General features: G+C 34.5%; 1 protein-coding gene across 2 annotated transcripts; it reads left to right on the top strand.

Moving 5' to 3' along the window:
* Window positions 1-27,746, top strand: DSC1 (desmocollin 1). 2 transcript variants are annotated; one of them, XM_025996866.2, is made up of 17 exons: window positions 63-520; window positions 3,730-3,814; window positions 5,052-5,254; window positions 6,452-6,571; window positions 7,400-7,555; window positions 13,036-13,180; window positions 14,383-14,549; window positions 14,991-15,125; window positions 16,535-16,720; window positions 18,300-18,559; window positions 18,643-18,785; window positions 20,013-20,225; window positions 21,632-21,874; window positions 23,253-23,371; window positions 23,836-24,090; window positions 24,844-24,889; window positions 24,971-27,746. In XM_025996866.2, the coding sequence occupies exons 1-16, from the start codon at window positions 458-460 to the stop codon at window positions 24,877-24,879; spliced, it is 2,529 nt and encodes an 842-aa protein (XP_025852651.2). In that variant the 5' UTR covers window positions 63-457; the 3' UTR covers window positions 24,880-24,889; window positions 24,971-27,746. The 2 variants fall into 2 exon arrangements, with proteins under 2 accessions (XP_025852650.2, XP_025852651.2); XM_025996865.2 differs by lacking the exon at window positions 24,844-24,889 and having other exon boundaries at window positions 1-520.
* The last annotated feature ends 16 nt before the right edge of the window (window positions 27,747-27,762 follow it).

The raw sequence follows: 27,762 nt of genomic DNA, 5'->3' as shown, positions 1-27,762 counted from the left end.
AATCAGGCCAAGAAGGAGGGGAGGACGTGGGAGTGGGTAATAACTGGGAAGCATCAACCTGGGGGGAAAGGGAGGAGGGCTGAGGATGGAGGGTGTTCCCTCCTGCTTCTGCCTATGTGTCAAGTGGCAGGAGAAATTTTGAAAGCTGTGAGGAGGAGCTAGTGACTGGGTTTTGGGGTGTTTTGTACCCCACCCTCCCCACTTGTAGGAAAACCTCTTCACATTCAGAGGTAATTGAATTGGAAGGAGGAAGGCTGACCTGGGAATAGGAGGAAAGCATTTCTCCTGCCTTTTGTCACTTGCCTCCCGACTCCTCCAAACCCAGCTCAGCTGCGCCAAGGGGGCAGCAGCCTATCCTGCACAGGTGCCAGCCATTGGGAATCTGCTTAAGCCACCCTGTACATCCCAAGCTGCCCTATTATCCAGCCACCATCCCTGACTATTGGGACCACGTCTGATGGCTGTGGCCTCTGCTGCCTCAGGGAGCATCTTCTGTAAGCAGCTCCTTTTCTGTCTCCTGGTGAGTAACAACCAAAGGATTAGGGAATTCTGAGCATGTCACTACGTGCTTCCTCCGTCAGCTTGGGCTTGAAAGAGAGTAGGGGTGGCAGTGGAAGGCAGAGAAGACGGACTGGGAAAACACAAACAGAGCTGAGAAAAATTCAAGAGTTGAGAGACCTGTGGCCTGGGGATGGCAGGTGTTCTGTTTATTCTTCACGTGCTCACTGCCAAGACATGGCAGTTTTTCAAGGGAATCCCCTGTTCAGTCTTACTGTGGTGTTTCCTAAGGAGGAGTGGAATGAATTCATTCCTCGGGCATTTGGCCCAGAGGTTCTGAGGTTTGCTTTTGTTAGTAGTCATTAAATAAGCTGTAGATATTTTATATGCTTAGTTCCACTGAGCCGCAAGAAGAGGAAAAGAAGTCCAGGTGAAGATGCAAATTATCCAGGACTTTCACATTACCCACCAGGAGCTAAGAGAAGAGCAGAACTCCTAGTTTAAACAAGGGGTTTAACTTGAGAAAAACAATAAAGAAAAATGAGTCCGTCATTGAAAAAATTCCATTAACTTGGCTTCTACTTAGGTTTTTCAGAGCTCTGTAAGTGTGTCCTCAGGTGCTGTTTTTCTTTGGTCGGGATGAGAAAGAGGGAACTTGTTCCATATCTCCATCTGGCATTTCTGAGCTGGGAATTAGCAAAGTATTTTAGCTTCATATTATGTTTTCAGAATTTAAATATTTAACTATATGGGGATAAACATTTTGTCCATATAGGGTTGATGGTTATATTCTCATTCAGTAACTGCCTGGGGGGAAAAAAACAACAACCTCAGAGACCACCTTCTATTAGTATCCGGCAAAATGCAGTGAAAGATTTCTTTTCTTTTTTTCTTTAAGATTTTATTTATTTATTCATGAGAGACAGAGAGAGAGAGAGAGAGAGAAGCAGAGACATAGGCAGAGGGATAAGCAGGCTCCCTGCAGGGAGCCAGATGTGGGACTCTGTCCCAGGACCCTGAGATCACAACCTGAGCCAAAGGCAGACGTGCAACCACTGAGCCACCCAGGTGCCCAGAATGTGGTGAAAGATTTCTGAGGGATTCCTCAAGATTTCTTTTGCTTCTGGTCTTTGCTGTGTCCAGTATCCTTTGGTTCATCCCTTGCCCATCCATCCTTAACCTCCATAATAGCTAAAAGGATATCTGACCCCAGCTCCCTCTAAATTATTAAGTTGTTAATTTAACTTAAAAACTGAAACAGTACTTCTGGAGATCTCCATTGTCTCTGTCTACAAAGGCAGAAGCAAAGAAGTGGAGGTCCTAGGGCAGGAAGGAAAGATCAGTGTGGGAATGGGAATGTGACTATATCCTATGAGAATAATGTGGGTGTGTATTTATAAGTTAGATATATGTATACACATAGATATATACATATATGGATGTGTGCATATGTATGTGTATTTTGTTAATTATAAAATACTCTTTTTTTATAAAATACTCTTTTTACATCATATAGTTAGATCATTAGTAATAGAATTTTTATGTTCAGAGAATTCTCAGGATATAATTTACTTTATTCCTTGGCATTAGGAATGATTATATTAAAAAGTCAAATAAGTAAGAATGTCTTATGTTTTAAACAGTGGCTATTTAAGTTAAACTGAATACAATTTCATCAAAATCGTTCTGCAACTATTTGTTAAATATCTATCATGTGCTGAGCACTGAGTTTGTTACAGAGAACAAGACAGGTGTGGTTTTTTGCCTTTAGTAGCTTACAGATGGAACAGATGCCTGGAAACAGAAAGAGCATTGCATGACTGTATAATTAGCCTTATGCTACATTCCAGGAAGGAAATGTGGGGGAGTTATGAAAACATGTAACAGGGAGGCTAAAAATAAAATAAATAAATAAATTAATTAAATTAAAAGGCATTTAATTAATAAAGTGAATACACATTGACTTTTTAAATTCCAGTTTTTGGTACTATCTTCGTAACAGAGTTTTTGTAAAATTACAAACTATTTAAATAGGCTGACACAGTATGGCCAATAGAATTTGGTTGAGCTGGAAATGAAGTACACACTGGAGCATGGACGATAATGCCCTCTTTCTTTCTTCCAAATAATAGATCCCATAACTCTAGAAATATGTCCTCAGAAAAATTAATCATAAAACTGACCTGGTTCTGGGAAATCTAGCTCTGCTCTTTCTTATATTTAAGTAATCAAAAAAGCAGTCATTTTGATAAACAGAAGAGGAAGCAAATAAATACAAAATGCCAAGGAAAAGAAGCAAACTGTGTTTTGAAATTGTCAACATTTTAAAGCTAACAACTTATTTTTTCCCCAGGTAATTTATCTTCTTTCCTTTAACTACCTAGCTTTCTAAAACAATAGCTGTGTCTTGAATTTAATTACAGATCTTTACCCTATCGAAAGCTACTCTCTGTATTTTGAATTATATTTTTTTAGACTAGTTTTTTTATTCGAGATCACTTAGACTTAGACTGGCAAGCCAGTCCCAGGAGTGATCTGAGATAAGTGAAGATTTGTGGGTGCTGTTCTTTAAGAGGTTAAAAAAATCCTCATGATTTCTAGCCTTAATCTACTACAACCTCAAATTTTGGGGGGCTGTGGAAATGATGATTTGTGTACAAATATGTGATCATTACATTCCAAAGTTAAATACTTTCTTCATGTGAAGAAATCAGAGTGACATTTATGAATGGCCTTAGCGATGACAGTTTCTATGTAAAATCAATTGTTTGTAACCCATTTATTTTGAAATGATAACAATATGATTTGGGTTCTAAGAATTACTGTTCATTTTAATTTTTCACTAATACTTAATGACTGTAGTGCCCCTAAAGCCACTTCTTTTGCTTCTCCCTTTCAAAATGAATATGGGGGCACCTAAGTGGCATTGTCTGTTGAGCATCAGACTCTTGGTTTCAGCTGGGATCCTGATCTCAGACTCCTGGCGTCAGGCATGGAGTCTGTTTGGGGCTCTGTCTCCCTCTCTCTCTGTGTCCCCTCCCCCCCCACTTTCTCTCGCTCATAAAATAAATAAATATTTAAAATAAAATAAATATGAGAAATATTGAAGGACTAGAAGATAAATTTGTTTCTAAAATCGACCTTTTTACCAATAAGACAAAACTGTAATGTGAAAGTTTGAGATCAAATATAATTCCTGATTCGTTTTGTTTTTGTTTTTGTTTTTTTGAGGTTTTAATATTATCTTGTGATGCCTGTCAGAAAATTTCTCTTCAAGTTCCTTCTCATCTTCAGGCTGAAACACTTGTAGGCAAAGGTGAGAAATGGTGTTAAGAATTTCATAGTCTTAACTGCTGCATTTAGCTTCAGGCTGCTCTTGTAAACTTTGGGATATAGCCATGAAATAGCTACTTGGCATTAAAATTCAAGATAAAATGAAAGATGGACTACTTGTTTTTTGGTAGTGGTTAGAAACAATTAAAGTTCCAAGTTAGTTGTATACTTTTCTTGCCAGAAAAATTAGCAAACATCAAAAAGCTAAATTAGCTTAGTTCAAATGACTGAAAGCACAAAAGCCAGAAGCATATTTTAATCTGTATCAATGAATTTGCTGCCAAAATTCCAAACCAATGCTCTTTAATCAATTGATATAAAACAGACGTATCAAAATGTAAATGCCCCCAAATAATATTTATGCTTGAGGTTGTCTATGATGAACAAGTACCCTCCAAGAATTTATGTGATCTGTTACACGGAATAGCTTGTGAAAGTCAAATAAAATTTCAACAAGTCTTAATTTCACTTTCAGCATAGGTTGATTGCTCTGAGTGCAAGAGTCACATCTCTTTTTATCATGTTTTTCATTGGCCTGGAATTTACACCTTGAATACAGAAGTGCTATCCTTTTCAAGACAGACATCATTTTGCCCAGTGCTTTGAAGTTTTAAATTAATCCATTGCCTTATATCTTCTGAAAATACTTAAAAGATAATACCATCTATACTCTATAGACACATAGCCAATATGCTAAATATGTTAAATATGAATCTGTAAAGGAAATGTTTTGATAAAAATATATAATAAGTATTACTTAAGTATAGACTGTTTTTCTTACTTTTTGCAACAGATGTAGTTATCAAAGATTACTGCAAACATGTTTCAAATCTACTCATATCATACAGTTACACTTTAAATAAAATGGTAAATTTGTATGTATATATGTATATATATTTGTATGTATATATATGTATATATATATACACATATCCATAGATAAAGGTTAAAGCAGAAACAATAAATCCAGAGACACTAAGAAAATAATTTATATCTATTCACAAATTATCTTATGATTAAAATAATGGAAACTATGACCTCATTTATTTAATTATTTAATTTTCATGGCCGCTAAATCTCAGAGTAGTAGGTACTCAACAAATTCCAAGCATAACCTCCCTCGTTATGCTTGTCATCTACTAACTCTCAGTTGTCATTCCTGTAAAACTTGTTCTCTCCCTCTTTTATTTTACAAATTACTGTGGCTGTCTTCCCTGCAGTGAATCTGAAGGAGTGCTTCCAGTCAGCCAGCCTTATCCTGTCCAGCGATCCTGACTTCAGGATTCTAGAAGATGGCTCCATTTACACAACACATGACCTCATTTTGTCTTCTGAAAGGAAGAGCTTTTCCATTTTCCCTTCAGACAGCCAGACCCAGGAACAGAAAAAGATAGAAATTGTACTGGATGTGAGAGGAAAGAAGGTATACAGACCAAGGATTTAAACATAACAATCTGCTTATTAGAGTCTTTCATTTCATATGTTTCCTTCCACGTTAAATTCATGGTTCCCAAATTCTCACTCATTTGTTTATTCCACCTCTAATCAACCTATGGAAATACCAGACTGTTTTAAAGAGGAGTGGAGCTATTTACAAAATGGTGTAAGAAAGAACAGCTCTGTAGCCAGGAAGCAAGGTCAGATTATCAAATGTTTCAGATAGTGGTTTGAGGTGTGGCAATTAGAACAACCAACCTGAAGAACAGGTAGGTCTAAAAGGCAGTGAAAATTGATTTAGGTTGGAGGTGTGGCACTCCACCCTCAGTGGCTTTCTCTCAAGTGTCTGTGGGTCTCAGTCTCTTTAAAGAAATAGTCTAAAGCTTCCTCCCCTCTTCATAGAAAATGCCACGGGGTCCCTGTCTTCAGAGAATGAAATATAGCCAGTCCACAAGACTGGTTTGAATGTTCCAGCTCTAGGCTCCTTTTCTTGCAGTGAGTGGTAGCGGTCAAGGTGTGGGAAGGGAGAGGTTACCAAAATTCACACAAATCTCGCTTTGAGCAAACTCTGCACAATCAATTAAGTCTTGTGAAATAATTTATTAATAAGTAACTTAATTTATGAGAGACTTCTCCAGCTAAATTCCTTTTGATTAAAATAATTCTTCACCACATTTAGAATATGCCTGCATATTAATATGCATTACATATATTACAAATTTAGGAGAAGGCTTATGAAACATTATATAATATTGTAGAGTTTCCATATCACATAAAATAGGATATACCTGAACGAATGCTGATCTCTGTCTTTGTATAATTATACAAATGCTTTGCACTGTAGCTAGTGTTAAATACTGATTGTACCACTCCTAGTGGAATAAAATCAATTCTTAGGTATTTATTAGTGGATTATCTATGTTTAGGGGATTTATATGTCTCAAGATGGCATCTTTCACCAATGCCCCACAAAGTTCTGGTTGTTTAACTGATTAAATCAGATGAAACTGGTTCTTATGTGTGCGTGTATGTATCTTACTAACAAAGAATGAAACAGTTTGGGTATTATCTATGATATCGTTATGTACAACCCTTGCTTATTTTCTTCATGTTGATATACATGCGAAAATCACATTCCTGATGTTAGGCAGTGCTATATTTCTTTATCTCTCATCATATGCAGGTTCCCAAGAAGAGGCACACCAAAGACACAGTTCTCAAGCGCAGCAAGAGACGATGGGCCCCTATTCCCTGTTCACTAATGGAGAACTCATTAGGTCCATTTCCACAACATGTTCAGCAGGTACACTTTACCTCATTTGATGTTATGTAATAGAGGTTTTACTTATTTATTTTTAAAACTTTCCATTTGAATTGAATCAGGGCTTTAACCTGTTGGTACTCATAAGGATCATCCATTCACCAAAACTAGAAAAAAAAAAATCAATGTATTTTGTCTCCAGAAATCATATTTAGCATTTAGAAACAAGTTTCACATTTTGGTTTCTGATGCTCTTAAATCTATATCCAGAGTCTCCTGAATACCAGAATTTAGCATTCTTGGACAGAGGATATGCCTACAGATTTTACATAATTCAATTGTCCCTTTACTGAACTCTTGTCCTCATAGAAAAAGACCAGTATTTTTGTTTATCAAAAAGATGGCATCACTGCTAGATAGCTGGAGTGTAAAAAAAAAAGGTTGGCTTTGAAATTATGAATTAATTGTGGATGGAAAGTTGCATTATTTTTGCTTTTTTAAATCAGAAATGTTTCCATTCCAAATAACTCAAAACCACTGAAATTGTCACTATACTTTATAAAGGAATAAGAATTAAGTGAATAGGAATTGTGAAGGTATAGTCAACTCCAAGATTTTCCATAAATATACAGATAATTCAATAGAATTTGAGATCAAAAAGATGATCCAGCCTGTGACTTTGCAGATTGCAGAATATGAATTAGAACTTGAAAAATATGGGAGATGATGGGTAAATAAGCAGAGGAAAGACAGACTAGGTGAATAGGAGAGAGAGCAAGTGATACAAATTAAAGCATCACCACAGAGTAGGTTGGAGATGTTTATTATAGCATATTTGTTCTTTTACTAAATCGTCACTTAATGTTATAGGTCCAATCTGATGCTGCACAGAACTACACCATCTTTTACTCCATAAGTGGACCAGGAGTGGACAAAGAGCCCTTCAATTTGTTCTACATAGATAAGGACACGGGGGATATCTTCTGTACAAGGAGCATAGACCGTGAACAATATGAACAGTTTCCAGTAAGATTATGGGATTATTTATTCAGAATTCTCTTTTTAGTTACTGTTTATATATTTTCAGTGCTGCATACTTACATATTGGAAGGGTCAATTATTTGATTTGATATTTTAAATATTGTTAATGGATAGTGTAAACTTCAAATTTCTATTAGTGCAACTGATGAGGAAAGATAATAGTTACAATAAGGGAAGAAAAGGGGAGAAAAACTATATAAAATATAATGACAAAACTTTAAAGGACAGGCTTTTATCTGTAGAATCTTGGGACAATAGCAGTGAATTTTGTTGAGTTTGAAGTTCCATATGATAACAGATTTCAGTTACTCTCAATCCTGACAGTACACGTGAGAACTTTTTAAAAAATACTGATGCTTGGGGTCACTTCCCAGAAGTTCTAATTTAATTGTTCTGGGATGAGGCCCCAACAACTGAAAATTTGAAATCACCCAAGATAATTCTAAACATATCCTAAGACTGAGATCCACTGCTTTCACCTCTTGAATAATATTGTGCTTTTCTTTTATTTTCTCTGATTGTTCTCCAACCATGAGAACCTTGGATACTGTTTTATTTCTTTAGTAATCCAGAATAGGCTTACCAATTCCTCTTATTCTACCTAATTTGACCCAAACAAAAAGTCTAGCCCTTCTGAAAATTAAATCCTTTTTTTTTTTCTTGTTTCGAACTTCACATACCTCCTTTGTGTTCTGATGTCTAATCTGACATACAGGAGAAATTCACAATGAGTTTCAGGAAGATGGTGAGTTAAATTGTTTAAGCACTTGGATTCTTGAATTATAAGTGAGTATAATTGAAGAGCTCTTTGTTAAAGGAGTATATAAAAGGGAAAATCATCTCATACTTGGACAGTCCAGAAAGTAACAACTTAGCAGTTATTTGAAAGATAAGTAGGAACTGGTAGCCACACAAAGGCAGTGATGAAAGAAGTTAATGATTGTGTGGGGCATGGGGAGTGAAGACCCTATGCTAAGGATGTCAAAACAGGGTATAAAGTGGTGAAATTTTTAGAACAACAGAAATGTCCCATTTTAGGGATTTCATAAATAAATGGTTGGATTAGAATGACATATTTTCTTTATAATTTTATGCTCCCACCCAAATTCTCTGAATAAACATACTTTATTCATAATAATATCAAATTATTACTTCAGAAAATAGCTTACATAGACTCTAATAGGAGAAATATGTTAAGCATTATCGCAAACATTTTGATTAAGAAACCAAATAAATGTTTGATAAATGTATAGTAGAGATTACTTTTTAAAAAAAGTTACTTTGCTACATTTTAACAACTTTTAAAGGACAAAAGGAATAAAATAGTTTGGAATTTATGCTTAAAGTTTGGCTCATGTTTCTCTAGTTCCAATGAACATAGTTAAGATTGAGCTGATATTAAGAAATACCACTTGCAAATTCATAAGATTCATAAGGGAAAGTATAACAACCAGATGTAAACATGATAAAAGTTAGGAAATCACTTGAGGCAATAGAGAATGGGAGTCTTCTCTGTCAACATAGAGGTATAAATTAAAATAATACATCTTTGCTTTTCTATCAAATCAATTTCTTTTTTCTTTTAAGGATTTTTATTTATTTATTCATGAGAGACACACAGAGAGAGGCAGAGACATAGGCAGAAGGAGAAGCAGGCTCCCTGCAGGGAGCCTGATACAGGACTCAATCCCAGGACCCAGGGATCACACCTTGGGCCAAAGGCAGATGCTCAGCCACTGAGCCACCCAGGTGTCCTTTTATCAAATCAATTTCACTTATTAGCTTTATATTAGAAAGCTTCTTTCTTTTTTAATATTTTATTTATTTATTCATGAAAGACACAGAGAGAGAGAGAGAGAGAGAGAGAGAGGCAGAGACACAGGCAGAAGGAGAAGCAGGATCCATGCAGGAAGCCTGATGTGGGACTCGATCCCTGGTCTCCGATCAGACCCTGAGCTAAAGGTGGCACTAAACTGCTGAGCCACGCAGGCTGCCCTAGAAAGCTTATTTCTCTGGAAATGAATAGGACCTCAGATCTGCCACTTTTTCTGTTAGCCTTGGACAGGTCACAACCTTTAAGAATCTGTATCCTTCTCTGTCTCATGGGCTATTACTAATAGTTGTATTACATACCTTAGAGCTGTTGCAATCATTAAAGACTTAAACTAAATATTGGTGAAATCAGCATGTGAACCGTACAGCTCTTTAAAAATATTCTAGGGGTAAGTCACACAATATACATACTCTAGGATTTTGCCCTCAAAACAGAATTTTGATGGGATTCCCCAATTTTTTTGTATTTATATTACCTATATAAATGTTCTGTATTATTCAGTTATTGTTGCTTGAAATAATTTGATTTCATTGATTATTGGCACAGTTTGCCGTGGATCTAATTCAATATATTTTGTGCTCCTGTTCTTTCTCTTCCCCAAGTTATATCATTTACTCTTGGCTTGTAAATATTTTTCTGGATGAGTCACACCATTATTGCAGTTTGAGGAGTTTGTTTTAAACCATTGAATTCATCTAATCTTTCAGGGATGTGTATGAGGCTATTTTTTTCCAAGCTTTTCATAGAATAGTTGTATAAGAAGAGGATTTTCTTCAATAATTCCAGTTTGTCCTATGAAAGAAAGCAGTTAAACTTATTTCTCTTTGAGTGTTGAGGAGAATCTGTATATTTTGTAAATACTTTGGGAAAAATTGGTTTCAGTCTAGTCCTTACCTATGCAACCAGAGCCTTATTATCTTGTAACATATGTTTCTTTTCAGCCACACAGGTCTTCCTACTATCTTTACATGTATGTTGCTAATCACATTCTGTACCTACTCAGCTTTGGTGCCACTGCTCTCCCTACCTCTTCCCAGTATAAACTGGATATCTTTCTTTACAAGGTCAAACTAAAGTTCTCACCCCAGTTGGCAACTGTTTGGATCTTCCAAAAAAAAAAAAAAAAAAAAATCAGCAAACTGCTGTGAAAAAGGATTAAAAGAGATGAGATTCTTCAAGCTACAGAAGAATTCAAGGGATACACATGTATCATATATGTTTCAAAAAATATATATATATAAATCATATATATCAAAAATACACATGAAATTTAAATAATGCTCTTCTAACTCAGCTAAAAATATGACTAATTTTAAAGTGTAATATTCTTTATACTTCTTTAACAATATTCAAATTATGATTATTGCTTTCAGTATTAAATAATGTGAACTTTACTGTAAAACCATTACTATTATTGAGTTTACTTTAATGAGTAAATAAGAAAGTATTTATAATTATGTTTCTTTGGAACATAAATGGATTCGCCTAGGGATTTAGGCTATACTTTGAAGTTTAACTATAATCATAGTTTAGTTCATCCTCTTTATACTAATGATTTCTATTTTGAAATTGAGATGGAGATACTCAGCTAATTACTAGTAAAAAATAAAACCAGGTACCTGAAGGAGTACCTGAAACAAAATCACCTCATCTGAATCCATGGAATTTGAGATAATGGTATTTACTTGTTAAACACCAGGAAACACTATTATTTCAAACTACAAATGATTATATGGTGGGAACCAGATGATCTTCATTTCTAATGAAGAGAAGCATTAACAATGTTGTGTAATGTTGTGTAAATTATAGTAGGATGGACTTAGGTTAGATAGGAAGAAATTTTAATGCCAATGTGAAAAGGTAGAAGAATTCATTACAAGTGATTCTATGGAGAATGTTCATAATAATTTTTACAAAGGGCCTATGTAAGGGGTAGTTTGTCTTTCTAAAAAGGAAAGATGAATGAAATTGAATGTGAAAAGCTATTTATTGAAGAATTACCTACCAGGGCACTATGTTAGGTGCTTCAGCACACAAATATATCAGTATGTTTCAGGCTTCATCTCTGAGGACAATTGTAATCTTATAGAGACATAAAACAATTTCATAGTTTTCTGTAGCTAAAAATCTCAAAATAGCAGCAGTTTAAAGAACGAAAAATTCATACAAAACATGAGGGGAAAAGAAGAGGTTGATAGGAAGGCTGAAGAGTGTGATATCTGGACATGGTGGTGGTGATGATAATCAGGGTGCTGCTGGTGCGGGTGGTGAACTGGAATACCCCTGTATTCCATCCCTGAGTTCAGAATTTATTGAGAAATAAGATTCAGTGATCAGACTGATGGAAATTGAAGTATGAGTTTTATTACTGAAAAAGCCTCCCGAGGGGTTGTTTGGGGAAAAGTAAATCGGGTAACAGAGAGAACATGGTCATTTCAATATCTCCCATCCCAAAGGTTGGAGTGGAAGTTTCTTCCCCTCCAGATGAATGGTGAAGATGAAATGTTCATCTTTTAACACAACAGTGGGGATTTTGTGGTTACTTTCATAGATGATACATAAATCACTAAGAAATCTGAATAGGTAATACCATGATTAAAATTGTGTTTTGTTGAAATGAATCTGACTTGAATGCTACAGAAATTGGAAAAGTTCAATTAGAACAATTGCAGGAAAATTGGTAGGATAATATGTAGGATACATTTGGAGTCTCATGAGAATGTTGGCATTAGGAATAAAAAAGAGATAATGAGTGGCAGAGACACAGAACTATCATAATCTCTAGAGCTTGGCAACTGTCTAATAAGGCTAATGAAGGACAGGAAGGAGGTAGATACCTGGAATTTTAACCCTGGTTCATTTTGGAAGATGATTACAGAAGGAAAATATGGAAGAATTTATTTTGGTGAAGGATTGAATTAATAGAGAATCCACCTTGAGCATGTTTAGTTGGTGCTGTCAGTAAAGAAAATCTGTTTAACTCAACAACTTTTTATTGAGCACTTCTGCATAAACCACATAAGAAGAGTGCAGAAATAAATTGATTGTCTTTGAAAAAAAAAAAAGGACATTAAATCCTGGCCTTTGGGACCAAGATATATCATTCTGAGATGCTATTTGGAGTGTGTATATGATTTTATAGGCACTTTTATTACACAAGAAATATGTTTATGATAGAATAATGAGAAAATGCAGGTAAAGAATTTTTAATTGATATCAACCATCACTGAAGATGGTTGATACCTATTTACCTGTACATGCAAATCCATAAATAAATGGAATCATATCTTTTATAAATTAAAAGAATACTTGTTATTAGCATAACTGACAGAAGTTTACATATATTCTAACAAGCAGAAGGGCAGGCGGGTAATTCAGAGAAGGGAGCAGCCTCATTTAGCTGGGGTGTATGGTACTTGGTGGGGAAAATAAATAATGTGAACGCTGTAAGAGATTGAAGCCATTTGACAGCATCCACTATGCTGGTGTGTTGTTCGTCGCATAAGTTCTTAGTCACATATTCTTTTGTGGATGACTTTTTAAACACTATGTCTTTCCCCAACAGCCAGGCTTAATTTTGTATATAATTTGTCATTTGAGAACAAGCTGATGGTGTTTGTCTACCTTTCAGCTCTACGCCTATGCCACAACAGCAGACGGTTATGCCCCAGAGTACCCACTCCCTTTGCTATTCAAAGTTGAAGATGATAATGATAATGCTCCATATTTTGAAAACAAGGTGACGATCTTTAATGTGCCTGAAAACTGTCGAACTGGTAAGTTCATATCTTAGGAAAACACTAGATTTTTGCTTCAATTCAATTCCTCACTAATGTTTTAAACACAATTATGCAAAACATTTAAAAATGCTTTAGTGTCAAGGATATTCTATCTAAAACTATTCATATACTCTTCAAAGGCAAACCTTTTGGTGTTCATTTTTGCTGTTCACATATAAAAGGCAGCTAATACATGAAGTTATTAACTTTGTTAGATTAATCCACAATGCATATGAATGTGGACAGACAAATGCTATTCATATTTTCTGTTTTAACCATGTACGTAGGTGTCACAGATGCATTTACAAAGCAATAAATTAAAAAAATAAAAATAAATAAAGCAATATAATGTGAATCTTTACAAAGTTTCAATATGTTTTCAAGGACCCAGAAATACATCATCTCATGGATGTTTATCTGACTTATAACAATATACACATTGCTTACTTGGCATGTTTTCCAGACAAATTTAAAAAATTAAACTGGTTTGATGTTATAGGCAGCCAAGATTGTGACCTAGGTGCATTAATGGGCGTAAGCCTATCCAGTTTATCTTAAAAATAAAAAAGTTACAAGAAATGCCTCCTCTATTCTATTGTCATTTTGTATGTATGCATGTTTAATATTGTTCTTTCACAGTCAGTGGTTTGCTAATACAACATTTCTCATACTTGGATTTCTGGGCTGTAAATATTGTCCAAGTGATACTGAGACAGCTACACAGTGTTTGTTTTTCATATATTAATAATTACTTGCATATATTAACAGTTCAGCACATGTATTAAAATATCAAGGTGTAAAATCTTGGTTATCATACTCAAAGCTGTGCTATTCCTCTAATATTATCAAGTTGGCTTGTAAAAGAAATAAGACATGCAGAGAAGGTCCCATCCAAAAGTGGCCTGTGAACTAGGGTGATGGGTTGAGGGGAAGAATTTGAGAAACAGTCTTACTAAGGGTGGGGTGGATGTTCTCATACATGTGGAATATAAATCATGTTATTCAGAATACCCACATAATTGAAGTTTCCTGGTGAGGGGAGCTTGGAGCTCGGGAGAGCTTTTAAGACACTCCGCTTATCTGTAAAGTCAATGTACTTGTCATTTTGGGGAGAATATGCTACAAACATACCTTGTTTGTTTGTGATTCAGTTATATTGCTCTTTTAAACTGTTGACAATATGGGATTTATCTGAACAGGAACTTCAGTGGGACAAGTGACCGCCATAGACCTTGATGAACCTGACACTCTGCATACTCGTCTGAAATATAAAATCTTACAGCAAATCCCAGATCATCCGAAGCATTTCTCCATACATCCAGATACAGGTGTCATCACCACAACTACACCTTTACTGGATAGAGAAGTAATGAACTGATTAACTAATTTTACAGTCACTAAACTATATTTAAGTTGATAATGAACTCCCAGAGGAGTTTGGCCACCTCTCCAACTCGCTTCTATACAGGCCGTGCTTAGGGCTTCTCTGGATACTTCCTTCATCTCTACAGAGATGTGGGGGAAGGTACAAGATATTAGACAAGTTCTCACTTAAGATCATTGACCTGATCTGATGTGTCAATATGAAATAGCTTTAAATTTTGAAATATTATGTTAGACATATCAAGTTTCTATTGTACTGACTAGCCAGTCTCTTGTTCTGTATTTATATTTAAATACCTCTTTTTTGGTAATAAATAAATAAAAAATGAATGTGAAATAATCAGAATTTAAGCAATGGCTATGAGAATTTAAAGTTACAGGAAATAGAAGCGTTCATCAATGTACCTTTTTCTTTTCTTTTCAGAATTGTGATACATACAAGTTAATAATGGAAGTGCGAGACATGGGGGGCCAGCCTTTTGGTTTATTTAATACAGGAACAATTACTATTTCACTTGATGATGAAAATGACAATCCACCATATTTTACTGAAACTTCTGTAAGTGTGTCTTTGTATTCATTTCTCTAAGTTCATTTACTTTTTCAAAAAAACACGAGTTATTTGATAGTTCTGTGAGATTACATATTTTGGTTTTTTGAGAGCTACCACTTACAGATAACATGCCAAAAATATGATTTCTGTAAAAATAATTGAAGGAGCAGTTATTACTAAATGCTAGGATAAAAGCTACTCTCTTGGTCATGGAAGAGCTTGATACTGTTATGTATTCATTGTTTTCTTGGATGCCAAGGTCTGTTATTGGATGCCTTGGATTTAAGTTTATTTTATGGAGCGCAAGAAAAGAGGCTCTCTCCCTGGTATTCTTTGCACTTCCACTTCCTAAGATGAAAAAGAGACTAGCTGAATATCTTCTGCTTTGCTGGGACGTCAGTAGTACAGTGTGGCCCTCCCATTATTTATATGCAGATTCTCTCAGCATCATGTATGAGTGAACTTTTCCTTCTACACAAAACAAGAAATATATATATAGGATGATACTTCCAGGAAATGGCTCTTCTTTCCTGAACTTTTAGTAAGTAATCTTCATTTTTTCATCAATCTCTACCAGAGAACAAGTTAGGGAAGAGAACAAGTTAAGGTGGTGCCTATCACCATCTCCAGTGATAGGCACATTTATTCAATGTTTTATATGAATCCCTACTGCTTGTAAGGATACGTGTATCCCATATTTTATTGGGAAAATGAAAAGTCAGTTAAATAACTTGCTTATGATCTCATACATATAGACCATGTAAGAGGAAAAACTGGGATTAGAATCAAGATAATCAAGATTTGTTGTACTCCAATAGCTATCAGGTTATCATACTTCCATGAATTCATCTTATCTCTAGAAGATTATGATTTACTACTTTTTAAAGTCTTTTAATATAATATGCTTCTGTAACTGTATTTCTTTTTTGAAGGGAAAACGGGAAAAATGTGATTTAATTTCTCAAAAAAGGAAAAACTTTTTCCTTAAAATGTTTGCTAGGGATTCAGAAGGAAATTAAAAACAAAAATTGGCATAGTAACAAGTCAGTAATAATAAGAAATCAATGTAGGTTTTAATTATCATAAATATTAAAGGCTTAATATGTTAATATAAAAGGGACCGTAGACTGTAAATACTGAGGATATTCAGAATAGAGACAATTCTGAGGGCTTGAATGATTTCAGAAAAGTTTAGGAGTTAAGACATGAATTAGTCTTTGAAGAATGGATAAGATTTGAAAAAGCAGTTTAGGAGAAGAGAAGTAAGCAATGCATTAAATTTGTAAATTCTTTCCAATATATGATTGCTCCTTCCCATATCACTTTATTTCCCTTTTCTTTAAGTGTAAGTTTTAGAGTAGAAAATCAGATTGTTAAAGCTATGAATTTATAATAACCAGAGGAAATTGTTTTAGTATTTTGCAGAAGTAGAAGAAAACAGAATTGATGTCGAGATTTTACGAATGGCGGTACATGACCAGGACTTGCCAAACACTCCTCACTCAAAGGCTGTCTACCAGATTCTACAGGGAAATGAAAATGGAAACTTCAAAATTAGCACAGACCCCAATACGAATGAAGCAGTCTTGTGTGTAGTCAAGGTAAACAACAAGAAAACAATCAGGCAAAAAAAAAAAAAAGAAAGAAAACAATCAGGCAATACTTTAAAAAATACTTATGTATACTTGGGCATATCATCTACATATCTATATCCTATGTACTGTATATCTCTATAGTAATTTCTGTATATTTATGACTAGAGAATTGCAATGAAATGCTGAAATTATTTACAATGGTTCACATAAATTTATTATTATTATCATTATTATTATTATTATTTTACTCTCATCTTCTTTCTTAGAAGATGGACACTAAGGCACAAAACACATTGTTCTACACATGGGGGAAACGAAGGCAGAGAAATATTGTATTTATAATCAAATATTAGTCTTAGGAGGCATCTTAGACACCCACTTGTCCCTTATTTTATGGAAAACAAGACAAAAATGGAAGAATCACTACTGGAAATCAAACCTCTTGACTTTTCAATTGCCTTCATGCTCTTATGATGTAGAAGACAGACTATTTATTAAATATTCAGCAGCTATTCCCATTAATCCTCCCATATTTGAGGTTGTGATTTGTGATTTTAAAAATTCAGCCGCAATTACTGGTACCCAGAATGAAAAACTAAATCTGGCTCCTTTCTCCTTTCCAAGAACCAACCAGGCCTGACCCTGTTTACCTTCTGAGATCAGATAAGATCAGGCGTATTCAGGGTGGTATGCTGGTAGACACTTGGTTCCTTTCTGAGTCCTTCTATCAGTAGCTCTTTCTAACCTTTTACGGATTTTCCTTGATTAATTTCTTAGGGACAATGTATTTTCTTAGAAGCTGCATGCACAAGTTGTACTTTCCTCCTAAGATTTTTAGAGAATTTCCTTTAATCATTTTACTTATTTTTTCAGTCACTTTCTCTTTTACTTACTGGAGTTTTTGTTTCTTATTGATTGTTTTTTAGGGGGTCTCAGTTTCTCCTGCTGTCCATTTTGTTATCTTGATAGATTCAGTCTCTAATTGTTTAACTGTTGTTTCAAGATTCTTATTATTCAGTTCAGGACTGAGCACTGTGATTAGGAGCTATAAAAACCTATGTATAACAATTTTTTTTAAAACCCCTAAATATAATGTGCTTCCAAAAGATGCTGCTAGATAGTATCATTATAATTTTTATGCATACACTCAGGGTAACTGCTCCCTTATAACCAAATCTCGTGTTGTAATAATCTAATTATTTTATATATTTCTTCTCATACTCTTTATGTACTTCTGTTGTCTTAGTTATTACTGTTATCCCACATGATACTTTGGAGTTATTCAAACATTTATTCTTTATTTCTATTAATATTTAAACTTGTAATGAAAAAAAAATGAAGGCAAGAGCTTCCTGAAGAAAAGTGAGAAGAAAAATTGGTCGAATCATCAACAATTTTGCATTTGATAGTGTTTATTATTATAGGGAGTCAACTATTAATCTTTAACTACATTAGCACCTGCTTTTTGGTAACATTTTATAATAAAAAATGATATTCCTTTTTGTGCTCAAACTTGGAATCATAATTATAAATCTTCCATAAATAATGTTACAAATTGACTAACCAAAGTATGTTTATTGAATAGCCATTGAACTATGAAGTCAATCGCCAAGTTGTTTTGCAAATTGGTGTCCTTAATGAAGCACAATTCACTAAAGCAGCAAATTCAAAAGCTCCTACTATGTGCACTACAACTGTCACTGTTAAAATTAAAGACAGTGATGAGGGCCCTGAATGCCAACCACCAGTAAAAGTTGTTCAGAGTAAAGATGGCCTCCCTGCTGGAGAAGAATTGCGTGGATACAAAGCGTTGGATCCAGAAACACTTAGTGGTGAAGGCTTAAGGTAAAATATTCTTCAAAATGATATATTTTGAGATTTTGTCCAATCTTTGGTTTGAGTATTTACATTTGATTTCTAAAAATTAGGTATAAGAAGATAGGAGATGAAGATAACTGGTTTGAAATTAACGAACACACTGGTGACTTGAGAACTATAAAAGTACTAGATAGAGAATCAAAATTTGTTAAAAATGACCAATACAATGTTTCTGTGGTTGCGATGGATACAGGTGAGTGCAATTTTCTAGAAATATAGGATATATTTTTAAGGAAATCCTGGGGTGAACTTTGTTTATTTTCATATCAAAATTTAATGGAAAACATGTTTGCATGGATTGCTCAATTTATTGGAGGCCACCCAATGTCAGCTCCAGTGCATCAGTAATACAAAGCTAAGAGGTGATGATGAATGGCCAAAGACAGGGTGGCATCCTCCAGGATCTCTATTGTTTTCAGGAGTACGTATTTAGAGTATTATGGTTTGAACTTGCTGAAAGGGTTTTGCCCTCCTAAAGCAGTTGGGTTCAAGGTAGGTCTGTTCTGAGCTTCTCTTAATGGGGAACAAAATATATATCCTATTTCTTAAGAAATGGTAAAATGATGACTCTTTAGTCTTTTGCTATGGTTTGCAATCCTTCTCCAAGGTTAATTCTAGAGCTTACTTTTTGGAAAGTATAAAATAGTAATTGCATTATGTTCAAGGTATCAATAGGAAGTTGTAAGTTAGCCAAGAAATACCAGGCAGGTCATCAGGTTCTCAAGATGAATATGACTTAGCTCTTAGGACTAACATGTTCACAGTACAATGAGTCAGCGATCATCAAAGTGTTCTGAGAAATCAAAGGAGAATATTGCTGCCATTGTCCATAGAAGTTACGACAAGTTTCAGAGGAGGTGATATTTGATATTTGAGTGGGTTCTTGAAGGATAATAAAGTATTATCAGGCAAAGAGAAAGAGAAAAGTATTCCCAGCAGTGGCAACAGAATGTACCAAAGCAGAGAGGAAAGAGTGCACCTAGAGGGTTTGATGAGAAGTTTTACAAAGTCTGAGCAAAGAGTATGTGAGGAAATGAGTCAGAGGTGGAAGTCAAAGGAAGTGATTGATGACCAAATGTGAAGTCTTTGTACATTCAAGATGAACATATGCTCTTCACAAAGAATGATGTAAGAAATCAATTGTATTTTCAACTGGATATTCCGTAGTAACATCGCTCATCATCTCATACCTTTTCATTTTAAAAAGAGCCTCAGGATATCACCTGATACAGCCATTAAACTTCAAGGAAGAGTGACATGTTACTTACTATTTTGTACTTGTAGCAATGATATTTGTGATCCAAAATTGTGTGAAATTAAAGTTCAGAAGGCTAGTAGAAAGCAGATGCCAGCTGTTTAATGTAGATATATTGAAAATAAAATTTTAATTGAAGGATATCTTATTTTTAATCTTTCTTAGATGGCAGATCTTGCACGGGAACATTAGTAGTTTTATTGGAAGATAATAATGATCACCCACCACAAATTGAAAAAGAAGTGACAATTTGTCAGAATGCTAAGGATTATGCTGTCCTCAAACCTGTAGATCCTGATGGACCTGAGAATGGTCCACCTTTTCAATTCTTTCTGGATAATTCTGCCAACAAACTTTGGAATTTAGAAACAAAGGATGGTATGTAATTATGCTAAATCTTCTAATCAGTAGGAAGTTAAACTGGCTGATGGTTTTGACATTCACCTTAGTTCATTATGGTAAATATTCATTTTAGGAAATTATTTTATTGATCCCCCAAAAGGATAATACCTTGCTATTTATTATTATTATTATTTATTATTATTATTATTATTATTTTGAAAAGCTCTTGTTTGCAACTAATGAACCTCCCTCCACATGGCTTCGAGCTACCAGGACACAGTCTTGTCCTCCCTCCCCGGCCCCCACACATGCCCTTTAATCTTCCCTGCTCTCCCACTGAAGAATCTGGCCTTCATAGTAACAGGCCATTTGGGGAGCTTTCCCTTCCCTAAAACTTTGCAGAAGCTGGGTCACAGCACATCAATGATAGGAGCAGCTCCAGTCTTGTTTTTGTCAGCAGTTACCCATGTCTTATTACTGACCAAGGTCCACAGTTTGTCAAGGTTGACAGTTGGGCAGAAGCTGTTTCCTCTTTAAGTGCTAATGCCTCATACCAACTTTTCAAAAGTCATGTAGGTGATATTTGTTGAAGTTGATCTTATGGTGGTGCATTCCACCAGCATTACACTGGCCTTCTGGGTGCTTCATGTTTGCTGATGCAGATGTGTCCATGGCTCCCATGGTCCCAAAGTTTCCAAGTCTCCCTCAGTCTAGATGGTGTGTTGGCAGCCTAGATGAAAGAATAATACCTTACTTTTTTTAAAGCAGTGGATAATATATTTATGTTTAGACTCTTATTCCAAATATCTTTTAAGAAAACATATAAATCCATTTTATTATTTTATTTTATTTTAAGATTTTATTTATTTATTCATAAGAGACCCACAGAGAGAGGCAGAGACATGGGCAGAGGGAGAAGCAGGTTCCCTGACTGGGATCCTGATGTGGGATTTGATCCCAGGACCCTGGGATCTCCTGAAGGCAGATGCTCAACCACTGAGCCACCCAGGTGTCCCTATAAATCCATTTTAATATAATATTTGAATAACATCATATATATATTAGTCTAATGTAAGTGTAGAGCAATATTAATTAATTTTCCTGGTTTTTCAAGAAATCTAAGTCATTTTTAAGAAATAAAAGTGAGGGCCTCCTGGGTGGCTCAGTAGGTTAAGTATCTGTCAGACTCTTGATCTTGCTTCGTCATGATCTCAGGGTTGAGAGATTGAGACCTGCATCAGGCTGTATGCTGCCCCTTCTCTCTCTCTCTGTCTCTCCCTCAAACAAACAGGCAAACAAATAAACCCACTAGACTTTTTCCTTTAAGCTAAATTCTGCACCTTCCCTCCCCTCTGCCCCCACTCCACACCAATCATACTAAGTAGGAATAATATTGCTATTGAAAGGTCATGTAAATATATATTCTGCTTTTTCCCCTCTAGGTAAAACTGCCATTCTTCATCAGCGGCAAGTTCTTGATTATAACTATTATACTGTGCCTATCATAATAAAAGATAGACATGGTTTACATGCAAAACACATGTTAACAGTGAAAGTATGTGACTGTACAACCCCGTCTGACTGTAAAATGAATGTTAAAAACGTGAGAGATGTTAAGCCATCAAATGTAATACTTGGGAGATGGGCTATTCTTGCCATGGTTTTGGGTTCTGCATTGCTGTTATGTAAGTATGATTATTGAGAATGTGTTAGTTGAAGGCTTATCTAATATTTAAAAAATATATATATATATATTTGGTACTTCTTTATTTAATAGCCTTGGTAAATGTGTCCTTCTAAAAATCTTGTGTGTACTATATGACTGAGGGTTCACAGAAGAGGACACATATCAGTAAGAGCAGATTAAATTTAAAGTAATTTTCAGAAGTGTATTCTTAGTTCTTCCAATAAGAAGCTGTGAGACACTGGATAGATCATTTTCTCTTCTTTGAGATCATTTTTCCACAAGTAAAATACAGAGTTTGGTTAAGATTCCCTCCCATACAAAACATAGTCTTTTAATCAGCCAAATTTATGCACAGGAAGAATTAGTGAAGAATACTTCCAAAATTTGCCTAGATGTTTATGCTCACTGTTATTAATGAAGCAACTTAACCCATATCCTAAAACTCCAACAAGTACACCTGGCTGGTTCAGTCAAAACAGCACATGACTCCCGATCTCGGGGTCAAGAGTTTGAGCCCCACTTTGGGTGTAGAGATTACTTAAAAATAAATAAATAAACTTAAAAAAGAAAATTGGAATTGTTAGAAGAAGAAGAAGAGGAAGAAAGACTGTTAGTGGTAAATGATCATATGGTGGGCCACTGGAAAAGTAATGCATGAAAAGAGTGTCAAGATTTTGCATTCTGCAAACTGCTTTTTTCAAGATGCAAAAGTGATGGAAATTGTTGCCCACAATTCTTTTATCTCTCCTTCCCACTCATACTTCCTCCTGTTTTCCTTTCTTTTTTATCACTTTAATTGACTACAGAACCTGTAGTTAGTTTGACAGACTTGCCCCAGAGTCTTTACTGTGTCCTAATTCATTGAGTTGAGGTTCAGGTTAAACTGGATACTCCCTGTATCACTGTGATTAGTTAACATGCACTTTCAAAACTGAGCACAGATTTTATGTAACTATCTTTCAAGTTTGTGCTTATGTCTGATGCCCTTTGAGCATGTTCTCTATGGATTTGAACTATCAATAATACTAGCTGAAATTTCAATCAAAGGGAGCTACTATTCAGTGTGGAAGAAACAAGAGAAGCATTTAAGTTAATCCTGGACTTGGGAAGTGACCTGTTAATTAACTATGCTCACTTCATCCTTCTTAGGTTTTATTGATTCCTTTATCATTTTGCCTAATAACATTATCTCAGTAAAACAGAGCTGCTCTATATACTAAATGTTTGTTAATATTCTGTTTTAAATTTCATGACCTGAAGAGATCAAATTTTTAAAAATTCTGTGAAGAAACTTTAAAAAAATCATGACGGGTGATTTAATATATAGCAGCCTGAAGAAAAATACTATTTTACTTACATAATTTTTATTTTTTTAGGCATTCTCTTTACTTGTTTCTGTGTTACTGCTAAGAGAACAGTAAAGAAATGTTTTCCAGATGTAGCCCAGCAAAATTTAATTGTGTCAAATACTGAAGGACCCGGAGAAGAAGTGATGGTAAATTAGATTTCACTTTCATATGAATTGTACAGTGATCCAATGATAACAGCTGATTCTTACATAATAATAGTAATAATAATAATAACAGCTAATGTTTATTGAGCACTAACTCCACATGTTCTGCATTCATTAAGTCATTTGAACTTCATAATTCTATTGTATTGGTTTCATAAGACTGCAAAGAAACACAAAATCATAGTTCCCAGACTTATGGCAGCACAAATCAAATTTTCATATTTCATTCTTCTTAATGGCATTTCACCTTGACCACCCTAATTGAGTATGGTCTCATTCTAATTTAACAAAATGCGTATGTAATGACCTATTTTCAAACAAGATCACATTCTAAGCATGGAGGGTTAGGATTTCAATGTATGAATTTTGTTGAGAAAGATAAATGAAAGCAAATTATTTAGTTACAGTGTGATTCATTTATTTTATAACTCTAACTTTATTTTTAGGAAGCAAATATTAGACTGCCCACGCAGACATCCAACATTTGTGACACAAGCATGTCTGTGGGCACTCTTGGTGGCCAAGGAGTCAAAACACAGCAAAGCTTCGAGATGGTCAAAGGCGGCTACACTTTGGATTCCAACAAAGGAGGTGGCCAGCAGACCTTGGAATCCGTCAAGGGAGCAGGACAAGGAGTAACGGATGCTGGCAGATATACATATACCGACTGGCACAGCTTCACCCAACCTCGGCTTGGCGAAGTGAGTGCCAGTGTCTTCGAGTTCATATTACATAAAAGTTAAAGATGATTATGCATAAGGATTTCCCCAGAGTTTTATTCCTCAGGCACTTGGAACTCATCACCTTTTTAGTGTTTCATTATATCATAGATACAGATTTCAGGTCCAAACCCAAAGGGAAAAATTATGTTTTAAGGTTTAATGTTTAAAATAAGGTTCACAAAACTGCAAAACTATCTAGAAGCGGCATATGTAGACATGTTTAGGAAGTATAAGAAGGCTTTCCCCCTCAAATTACCAGGGAAAGTCACCTGGAGTGAAAGATTTGTATAGAGTGCCGCATGGATCATAAATTTCAAACATTTTTTTTTAAGTATACTGAATTCTCTGTGTAGTTATGAAGACCTGGCTATCAACATCAACCACATAGGCTGTTTAGCTTTTATTTGGGGTTTTAGTTCCTTGTTTTATGTTCAGAGTAATCAATATTGGTTACTACTAGCCAGTTACATGTATTACATTATTGCCACCATATAGCCATATATAAACAGAAGAATCATAGTCTCTATTGGTTCCCCCAAATATGTGAAGAAGCTACAAAGATACATTGGAACTGTACAAATATTATGTCCAAATGGGGATATTGTAAGTTAGCTTTGTGATATGTGTATATCTTTAATTTTCATAAATGTGTTCACTAGGAGCATTTATATATCTGCTATATTTTCAGAATGAATATAATACAGACCAATCATGTGCATTTTTTATATGTAGGAATCCATTAGAGGACACACTCTGATTAAAAATTAAACAGTAAAAGGTAAATCAAAGACATTATTTTTATGCTAATATGTTTAGGTGTCTTTAAAAAAATAATAAAATGTGCTCTCTTTTGATACAGAAGGTGTATCTGTGTGGACAAGACGAGGAGCATAAACATTCTGAAGACTACGTTCGTTCATATAACTATGAAGGAAAAGGATCTGTGGCTGGCTCTGTAGGCTGCTGCAGTGATCGGCAGGAAGAAGAAGGGCTTGAGTTTCTAGATCATCTGGAACCCAAATTTAGGACGCTAGCAAAGACATGTGCAAAGAAATAAATGTGTGTTTTAAAAGAGAAACATCTACAAATTCATATGTAGGAGTTCATCGAATATAAAACCATAGCAGCATCTGCTAATATATTTGTTTATTGGAGGTAAACTTTGAGTCATGTATAGATAAGGATACTATAAATACAAAGCTCTGCTAAATTCTCCTCGTCTGATATAAATTCCATATTCTCTAGAAAGAAGAGTTTCATGTGTTAATTTTCTTTTTTTATGCATGTATATATTGCCCTTTGCAGGATTCTGCAAATGTCCATTCTTGCATCTTCTCTTTGAAAACTTATTTTGAATGCTATGAAAGCGTGTGGTGGGAGAGCTGGGTATTGCCAAGGCTAATGAGCAATGGATTTTAATTTGAGATGAAAATTAAATATTTTCTTCAAAATTCCCAGGAGATTGCTCTTAGAAATGCTCTTAGAAATATTGTTCTTGGTGCCAGAGCATTGAATCCTCTACCTGAGCGGCTATGTATTGAAGGACACTTAAGTATTCTTTGGTGCAAAATTCAGTTTGGTAAATAAATATTCATTTCTCACTATACTTTTCACACTGCGGAGGTGCTCCCAGCACCGTTTGCTTTCAGGAACCTTCAGCGCTTGGTCCTTGGATCTCTGCCCATATGGATGCATAATCAGGTTCCTACAGTTTCTAGGATTGTTGGAAAGAAACGGACCAGAACAAGCTCACAACAATTTGAGCCACAAAGATTTTGTTAGGATCAGATGGAAGGATTTACAAGAAAGAATTGCAGCCTTCATGTCCATGGTTTGACTTAGACTCACAAATAGGTTTTGTTTGCCCACCCAGATATACTATTACCTTTTTAAAATATAAATACCTTGGCCAGAACATGCACTGTCTACTTTGACAGAGGCCTACCATCTTTAAGCATTTGTGAAACCAGCCTGGCAGGCATTAGACTTGCAACCCTGATCCACAGTGCTTAGCCTTTTATAAATACGTTAAAAATGGAATGAGCATTCATATTGGAATGTAATACTCTGACTACCTTGGTAATTACTTTAAGAAAATGGAAAATCAGAAAAAATGCATTTCTAGCATGTAAATGTTAAAATATGGAGATTTATGAAAGCAACACTTAACCAAACATTTGTTAAATGATGGTTAAATGAATGAACGTAAGTTAATAATTTGTTTTGAACATATAACATCTTAATGGGATATTATGTTGTATTGATTTAGAAAGAAGCTATATATAAACAATATTTTAATAATCTTTTGTGCCAAACTTTCTAAATTTACAAACAGTAACAGTATATATCATATGGAAATTTCTCATTCAGACAAAAAAAACTGTTTCATTTTTAAAAATCTATTAACTAGTTCATTATTGAAAAAAAAGTGGTTGATTTCTTAAAAATTTTGTAATTACTCTTCTTATTCTCAATTATGGCTTCTGATTAAAACTGTTTCTTGATGTGAAATTGGACATTAGAGCAGAATAAAAAAGTAGTTATAATAAAGAAATATTTCATTGTATAGGATGTTCACAATGTATGATTTTTATAGCAATTGTGAATAAAATAATTTTGGGGGGAATGCAATTTCTGTTGTTTCACAATGGTACCAGTTTGGAGATTTTTAAGTTTAATATTAAAAATTTGGAAATAAGTCATGCCATATTATATTCTTGAATGTAGATATAGAACATTCTCTGAGCAACTAAAAATCATTAGCTGAATATTAATATCTGTTTTCATTTCTTATATTTACTTAAATAGGAAAGAGAAATTTTATATCTGAACATTAAGTACAATTAAAGGCCAAATTTTAGCAAACCAGAATCTTTAGAAAGTACAGAAAATGAATTTGTATTAAGTAGTTTTGGCTATTTTAAATATTTTCAAATATTATTAAAATTTATCTCAGAGGAACTATGACTTGTCTTTTATTTAGGAAATTCACATTCTGTTTACACTCAAAATTAAACATTATTTGTACAATTGACAAAATTCATGAAACTCCACTGGCCTATTTACCAATTTAGTTTGTTAATAAAACATTGTATTTTATGGATTATTTAATATAAGTTAATCATCAATTGTCAATAAGTAAATCATTATGAATTCTTCTTATTTTATTAAATCTGTAGTTAGGGAAAACATACAATTAAGTTTTTCTTGATTCAGATCTGAAAAATATTTCATGTAAAAAATTTCCATGGGAACACCAGAGTGATGAAAACTGATATAATTATTATAAATTAGCTTTATTAAATATCTCCTTAACTTTACTGAGCTTTCAATTCTCCTAAGTTTATTAAAAATATTTTATAAAACTTGATATCTATGCTTATATTTACTTTAAGAAAATGGAATATGCTCTTATTTGGAAATTGTTCACAATAGATGTTCTAGAGTTGAAGATTTTTATTCTCATAGAAAAGAAAAGCTAACTCCATTTTGTGGTGTCTCAGCTATAAAAGTCCTGTACCAGTTGAAAATCCTCAATTAGATTAGGGTAATGAAACAAAACAAACTGTATATTTCTTATTTCTGCATGCATCTGGTCTCTTATCTGCTTTTCTAATAAATCTGAAGGAATACTGCATTTGGCCAGACCCT

The sequence above is a fragment of the Vulpes vulpes genome, chromosome 13, assembly GCF_048418805.1.
Source record: "Vulpes vulpes isolate BD-2025 chromosome 13, VulVul3, whole genome shotgun sequence".
In the NCBI taxonomy this organism is placed as follows: Eukaryota; Metazoa; Chordata; class Mammalia; order Carnivora; family Canidae; genus Vulpes; species Vulpes vulpes.
This window is presented reverse-complemented; position numbering and strand designations above follow the sequence as displayed.

Bases quoted from the DNA above. Each gene is read 5' to 3' on its own strand.
- DSC1 (XM_025996865.2), top strand. From the start codon at position 458: ATGGCTGTGGCCTCTGCTGCCTCAGGGAGCATCTTCTGTAAGCAGCTC. The intron at 13,181-14,382 runs GTAAGTTCATAT...TTATCTGAACAG, and splicing joins GCCTGAAAACTGTCGAACTG to GAACTTCAGTGGGACAAGTG. The intron at 14,550-14,990 runs GTAATGAACTGA...TTTTCTTTTCAG, and splicing joins CACCTTTACTGGATAGAGAA to AATTGTGATACATACAAGTT.